The following is an 8,004-nucleotide window of genomic DNA, read 5'->3' as shown; positions in this document are numbered from 1 at the left end:
AGAAAAAAAATTGTATTTTTTGTTTTATCATTATGTATTTGAAGGTCGAGAATTGTGATAGTAGGTAGTTGAGTAATATCGTAGTACTCTTAGCTGGATAATTACTACTCTTAGTAGCATAATTTAGGTATAACACAACTTCTTTCTCTCCAGTGTATATTAATATATATATGTTGCTACACTTGTTTTTTACATTTTGCAATTTTGTTGCCTCTATTTCTATTTTACTTTCTCGCGATGTTAACATTTCTTTTCAGTATACATCATATTCTCCAAATTTCGCTCGTGAAATTACACTAAATATTTTATTATTGTTGATTTTGAAGAAAAGTTTTTAAAATTCAAAAAACTAGTCAAAATCAAAACCATTGTTTCAATCGAAACTTCTCTTCTCACAAAATTTCAAACTTCTTTTTAAGGAAAATACCTCTATACAATTTCAACTTCCAAACAAGTACACTTTTTTCCCTTCAAAATTCATTCAATCAATATGTCCAAACGCCTAACAAATCACAACTTAAATAAATAAACCAAAAACAAAACAAAAATACCAAATCAGGTCCATCCACGTGTAGGAAGCAAGATTTGCCACTTGCCAATACAGGATTTGGGGTCACGTGACGAGCACATGCTTCCCATCATTGCAACTGAAAGGACCGTTCACTTTTTACGCACACCAGTGACACAGAGAGTCGGAGTGTCGTGTTCAGTACTTCTCCGATGACGAAGTTTCGCCGGTAACGGAGGTTACGGGCCGCCGTGGTTCCATTTGTGTTGTCTGCCGGTTGGTGCCAAAAGCTTCAGTCTCCGAGTCCTCTTTCCTCAAATGACCACTATAATCTCTAGTGAGCTCTTTCTCACTTTTCTTCTAGTGAATCTTAACCTCTTTCGGTTTCCGTTTTAGGTTGTCGCTTCTGGTGCTGTTGATGCTAGTATCAAACATAGCTATATTTGTCTTTTGGTTTTTGTCACTTTACTTTAACTATTTTCCTAGTTTTCAATTGACATTTTGGTTTCTCTTTGTATACATCTGGTTATTAGTAGTATTAGCACTATTCTCATAGTTTTTTATCCTTCGATTTCTGTTAGTACGTGTTGTTTATTGTGCTTGGGTTATTGCATTATTTTGCTGTTGTTACTGCTTTTTTCCTTTTCTGAATGCTTTTAATGTTTTGCCTATTACATGTCATGTCTTCTTTACTTTGGTATTTTCCTTTTCAAACCGCTACTTGAGTCGAGGATCTTTTAAAAACAGAGTGAGCGCCTCTGAGAAACAACCTCTTTGTTAGCTATTGGATAAAATTGGCTATGTTGTTGTTTTTGTATACATCTGATCTTTTGTTGGCAAAGTTTCTAAGACACCGGGATTAGTTAGTTGTGTTGTGTAGCCGAATAACATATTAATGATTCCCAAAATTTGCGATGATTCACATGGGAAAGACTCTACTTCTTGACTAGAAATAAACCTTTGGCCTAACTCCAAAAAGCTACCTCATGATGCGAGGATTGTTCGAGACAAAAATAATCCATTCCCTCAACCAATGTGGATTGACTCTAACATCACGGCGTACTCAAGTGCGGGCATGTGGAGCATGGATAACATAACATAGGAGCCCAACATTAGGTAAACCAAGAGTAGTGATGGGTGTGGCTCTGGTATCATGTAAAGAAAATCAACCTTAGGTTTAACTCAACTCTATAATTTTGTTCACAAGGAGATGACGACCCATTTCCTGATTCATTGTGGGACTCAAATAGAGCTCTTAATGGTAAATACTAGCAAGTACAAGTTGCATCACTTGTGTAGAAGCAAATTAATGTTATTAACACTCTGCTTGGATTTTGTTATAATGTATCGTATTGTATTGTATCGTACTATATTGTTTTAATGAATACAACATTTGGATAGATTGTATCATTCTCCGTTGTTATATAATGTCACTCATCAACAATTTAAAAGATAAACCTACAAGAAAACTAGGGTACAAGATAGAACTACTATAAAAAGGTAAGGTAAAAGATAAACATGATTATTAAATAATAGGTAAAGACAAAATGAGAAGAAAAAATAAGGTAACGATGCAATTACACCAAATCGTTCGTTGCACAAAATGGGACATTTTGTCGTTACCTAATGATGGATTTAACGATACGATACAATAAAACCTAATCAAAATAAATATTATATTTAAACTAACAATACAATACAATGGGTAACAACCATCCAAACAAGGTGTAAGGGCATGAACTTTCAGGAAAGCTTTAAAAGATGTAAAACCTGGATATAACATGAAAGCAGTAATTGAGCTAAAATAAACTGCATTGAATTGAATTGGCAAAAAAGGATAACAAGAGTCATGGATGTGTTATGTTGGATGCCTGATTACCTACTGTAAAAGTTGTTGATGATTTTATATATTATGGATTTAGATATGGAAATTAAGCTACCCTGACTATTTTTTTCATATTCTTCTAGACTTGCTCCTTAAGTTTGTAGAAGTGGATCATGCCCACATATTATTGGGATGGCTGATAGTTATTTTATCAAGTAACTGTTTGTTCCTTGTCCCTCACTCCTTGGGAAGTTAGTATCTAACTAGATCCTTTGCCTATAAGTTTCTTTGGACTTGGTCAAATTCAAAACTTTTTTCCACAGTAACTTGGACCTTGATTGATTCTATGACGTAGCTCCTTGTGCTTAGTTAGCTAAAGGTATGATCAAATTCATGCTAATCTAATTGATTCAGACCCATTTGAAGCTTAACCTATCGTCATGAAACCTCAAAATCATTATCCAGTTGATAGGCTGACATAAGGTTTGGAGGTTTTGTTTAAACTCAGTTGAACTGGCCTTTGTCTCATTGTTTGGGCTGACTTGGCCCTCGGCTCAGCTAAACTGGTATTTGTCTCAACTGAAGTCTTGGATCGAATGAACTACCCCTAAGCTCTGTCAAACAATGACCAAGTGGGGGTATTATCACATATCAATCATATTGTTTCCTTCTTCTGTTGGGGTCTTGGGGAAGAGGGTCAATTTCAGTTGAAAGGCATGATTCATTAGTGAGACTTCTAATGCATTAGGCTGATAATGGATTTGTCTCGTTTCTAGGATTTGGATGTTTTTACGAAGTTGTATAGACCAGGAGGTCACGGGTTCAAGCCTTGGAAACAGCCTCTGGCAGAAATGCAAGGCAAGGCTGCGTACAATAGACCCTTGTGGTCAGGCCCTTCCCCGGACCCCGCGCATAGCGGGAGCTTTAGTGCACCGGGCTGCCCTTTTTTTTTTATACTTTGATTGTTGCGTTAAGTAATTCATTGATGGTGTTGGAGATTCAAGTCTCCTTTAGTTTGATTTCCACACGTTAACTAACGAGAATCTTATGCTTCAACTTGCATATGTGTTTGCCCATTTCTACATCTTTACTGCTAAGTTCAACCTACTGACTGCTTTTTTCCTTGCCCAGGGGGTAGGTGGCACTCAATTAACAGCTTCAAACGGCTTAATGCTTTGGAAGTTTATAACCCTGAAGGCGGAGAGGATGAGATCAGCAATTTACCTGATTCCATTCTTCTTCACATTCTTTCATATCTTCCTACCAGAGATGTTGTGGGCACATGTATACTGTCAACAAGGTGGAAGAATCTTTGGACTTGTGTTGAAAACATTGACTTTGATGACTCATTTCTCTACTCAAGTGGAGTTCTTGGTTATCCGATGAAGGTCACTTGTTTCATGCACTTTGTTCACAAAGTCCTTCAACTTCGAGAAGAATCAGACATAAAAAAGTTTCACCTTTCCTGCCGTGTTTGCTTCAGTGCTTCTCATATTTGTTCATGGCTTTCAGCTGTTATTAGACATAATGTTCAAGATCTTGATCTCTGTCTTTTTGTAGAAGAACCTTTTATGTTGCCTCAATGTGTTTTCAGTAGCAAGACACTTACTTCTCTAAAACTTGAAATGAATTGTGTTCTGGAACTACCTACTAGTATTTTTTTTCCTTTACTTAAAACCTTGCACCTATGTCTTGTCACATTTCGGGATGATAGCTCAACCCAGAGGCTGTTTTCTAGCTGCCCTATGCTTCGGGAGTTGGCTATATTAGATTGTGAATGGATGAACTTGAAGCAAGTTGCGATTTCAATATCTTCATTAAAGAGTTTGATAATCGATGATTTGCCTTTCTTTGGCTCCACTGATGATCTAAATGGCTGCGAAATCAAGATTGAGGCAGCAAGTCTTAGTTTCCTTAAGTACAGTGGTTATCTCTCAAATGAGATATGTTTGTATAATATATCTTCCTCAGTCAATGCATCAATTCACATCCCCATTCTGTATGAGAAGAGAAATCAAATTGCTTTTCGTGCTGTTAAGCTCTTTAGAGGGCTACACAAGATTAGTGCTGCGAGAATATCTTGCAGGGCTATTGAGGTAATTACTAACAAGACGGAAATTAGCTACAAAACATCACAGTCTAGAATGTTGAATGTCTAAATATGCAATACTGATGTCCTTTCTTTTTTCCTTTTCTGTGATCCCACTTGTTGCTTGGCAAAGTCTCTCTTCATCGCAGATATTGAGGAAGACCGATTTCCAATATTTTATAACTTGACACATTTGGAGTTGAGTATGGAACTTGAAAATCATACCATTGGACCATTGAAGGAATTGCTCCGATGTCTGCCAAAGTTGCAATCACTTCATTTTTCTGAGGTAGATACCTTTGGCATTGTGGACTTATTTATAAGTTCTTGTCAAGTCACATGAATTCTTTTCTATTTTTCATTTTTCTTTCCATTCAGGGACTTGACCCCTGCATGCGCCTTTTTGAAGATGACTGGAACTTGAGATCCGTACCACCCTGTTTCTTGTCTAGTCTCAAGACAGTGAAATACAGCAATTTTCATGGTAATGATTCAGAAATTTCTTTTTTAAGAAATTTTCTGGAAATTGCAATTGTTTTGGAGAAGCTGAACATAGTTTGTTCAAAGAGACCTTTTGGGGATCCAAAGAAGCAAAAGGAAGTTGAAGCTCAACTTCAGAGTCGGCACGGAGGATCAGTGTCCTGTGCTATCAAGTTTATGTAAAACCTAAAAGAGCTTTTACATGTGAGTTCCTTTTCCATCAAGAAGCTTGTTAGTTTTCCTCGTCATTTTTCTTTCTATGCAGAACTGTGGCATCTGTTTTTTATTTCCTTCTGCTTTGGTTCATAATTCAAATTACTAGCTAAATATCTGAATCAGACTTCTCAGTATAGTAATGAGCATAAAAACTCAAATTCTGCCCTTCGAAATATGAACTTGAGCTTTAGTTTTTGATAATGTTGTGTCCGGGCCAAGATATGAACTTGAGTTTTACTAAGAAATCATGATGAATGCTTAATTTCTTGTCATTTTTCAGAAGGTTAGTCTTCCGTGGATTATATATGAGTTACTTTCAAGTTGCAAGGAGCTAGTTATAATTTGGGAATACAAAAAGAGGAAGGTTTATGCATGTTTCAGAATAACATAGAAGTACATCTATCCAGGATTAAGTTAAGCTTAGTATCTAGTGCTTGAAAATCGCATATTACACATATGTTGTCCTGCTAATATACATTTCAAAGTTCATTTATAATACTTAATTAGTTGCTAGCCAGGTCACTGAGCCGAGGGTCTCCAGGAAACAGCCGTCCTACCTTGGTAGGAGTAAGGTCTGCGTACATTCTACCCTCCCCAGACCCCATATTGTGGGATTTCACTGGGTTGTTGTTGTTGTAGTTGCTAGCCAGGTCAAAATAAGATCTCTCATTTATTCCTACTTTTGTGCATCTATTGTCCACCATGTCTCTTTATATGGTATAAAATGATTTGCACGTGCTTGCACCAAAAGCTCACCGTGTTAATAAAGCTAAGATTTGACTGGACAATTATATTCAGCCCCAATTGTTCCAGCTTTCAGCAACTTAACTTCTCCACATGAGACTCTGTATTAAATTAGAGTACCATTATAAATAGATGAATGGGAGTGGGTAATTTCTTATTGAATACCCGGTTTCTCTAGCTAGGAGTTAGGATTCACATTCACAGAGTTTCGTATTTTAAAAAAGCAGTGTTGCTAAGAAATTCTTGAACTAGAACCTCTTTGGACTTTTACAACTGGAAACATCAAATAATTTCTTCTTTCCTCAAGGAGTTAAAGGCAAGAGTAATTGCAATATGCATCATTAATTATTATAATTAGTGTTACATATCAATAAAAAATAGTCTCATTCTTTTATAATGACGATAATATTTTGTGTATCCGTGGTCACCAGATGAAAATATGTCTCTTTATATGGTAGAAAAAGATTTGCACGTGCTTGCACCAAAAGCTTACCATGTTAATAGAGTTAAGGTTTGACTGGAAAATTATATCCAGACTCGTTTGTTTCATCTTTCGGCAACTTAACTGAAATTCTGCACATGAGACTGTGTGACATTAGTTTATCATTATAGATTGATAAATGGGAATCACTTAATGAAATCTGGTTTCTGTAGTTAGGATGTACATTCACTGAATTTCTTATTCGAAAGAGCACAGTGTCGCAACGAAATTATTGAACTAGAACCTCTTTGGACTTTTATGAGTGGAAACATCACAAGGAGTTGAAAGCAAACTGCAATATGCAAATCTACTTTTGGAGCCTGTCGAAATTTGATTTCTCCAGTCTTTCAGCTAACCAAGAAGTCATCAATTTAACTATAGATGTATATCATTTTACTTGAACTTTGAAGGATTTCATGTTGCACTTATGCTTCTTGATGCAGCAAGTAACTTCACCTATTTCGATATCAAACTCATGCTTTGCGCTGCAAGATTATTGTGATTTGCCTTTTCATCTTTCATATGTGTCAAGATTATTCAGCTCACTTAAAAAATGAAATCAGTTGACAAATTTGATCATCTAATAGCTTCTGCTTTAGTACTGCAGTATTGCGTTTAAAAGTCATTGATTGTTAAAGAGCATTTAAGTTGATGTGTAAACCTGATACTGACATTTTTATGCTTATTAGCTTCTTATTGTATGTTTATGTGATGCAGTCTCCAACAAGCAGATATTTTGCAAGCATTAGCTGTGGATCCGGTGCTACAATTTTTTGGTTCCTTTTACAAGCACAACACCATGCTTTAGTACACTTCTTGGATCAGTTATTTTTGGTAATGATTTCTGCAGATTCATGTAAATCAGTTGGAACTTTTTTTTTTTTTTTTGCATTGAGGTGACTAAAGGTTTTCGAAGTAGTGGAAACTGACTGTACTGGAGCAGGTAACAGTTAGCTTAGCAATGGACCCTTTACCCTTTTGTCTTTTATTTTGTGGGGGATAGGCATAGATGCTTGGAAGATGATTTTGTGATTGTTTTTAATTCAAAAGGAATCAAACATTGTAAATCTACTATATGTGATAGTTGACTCAGTCATATGATTAACAAGGATTGGAAAAATATTGTATAAAAAGTTTGTTTTTTTTTGGGAAAGAAAGTTACATAAGCATTGATCAAGTTCCAATGTCTGCTATTTTGCGTGTTTTACATTTCAAACTTTCATGCATTGTCTGGTTGTACAATTGGAGAAATTGAGTTTTATCTTCTTTTTTTCACTGTGGATACTCTGCTGATAAGTCCTTTATATAGTCAGTCAGAAAAATAAAAAAGTTGAACTATCAGAGGGGTTTAGTTCTTATGAAGGTACCAACATGGGTTGTGGTGCAGTGGTGAGACTGCTTCACCCTTAACTAGATGTCTTGGGTTCGAGCTTTGGGTATGAAAAAAATTCTGTTGGGAGCGCCACCCCCAAATGGGTCCTGCAGTGCGTGATCCGAATTTAGTTGGGCTCCACGGACTTCGGACACCGACTAGAAAACCAAAAAAAAAAAGTTCTAATGAAGGGACAAAGTTCTCTATTTTCATTTGTCCATTTACTCAGTGCTTATTATTGGTCACCTGTATTCTCTTTGTACACTGATACCTATCTTTCGGCTAATTA

The 8,004-nt window shown here is 36.1% G+C and overlaps 1 protein-coding gene across 1 annotated transcript; it reads left to right on the top strand.

Annotated features, from left to right (window-relative positions):
• The first annotated feature begins 569 nt into the window (after positions 1 to 569).
• Positions 570 to 7,502, top strand: LOC129892655 (F-box/LRR-repeat protein At4g14103-like). The gene is made up of 5 exons (XM_055968243.1): positions 570 to 845; positions 3,465 to 4,429; positions 4,556 to 4,711; positions 4,801 to 5,106; positions 7,061 to 7,502. Exons 1-4 carry the CDS (start codon positions 827 to 829, stop codon positions 5,083 to 5,085), a joined length of 1,425 nt encoding a protein of 474 aa, XP_055824218.1. The 5' UTR covers positions 570 to 826; the 3' UTR covers positions 5,086 to 5,106; positions 7,061 to 7,502.
• Positions 7,503 to 8,004: the final 502 nt, after the last annotated feature.

The sequence above is a fragment of the Solanum dulcamara genome, chromosome 6 (genome assembly GCF_947179165.1).
Source record: "Solanum dulcamara chromosome 6, daSolDulc1.2, whole genome shotgun sequence".
NCBI classification, from domain to species: domain Eukaryota; kingdom Viridiplantae; phylum Streptophyta; class Magnoliopsida; order Solanales; family Solanaceae; genus Solanum; species Solanum dulcamara.
The sequence above is the reverse complement of the archived record's forward strand: the minus strand, read 5'-3'. Positions and strand labels throughout refer to the sequence as shown.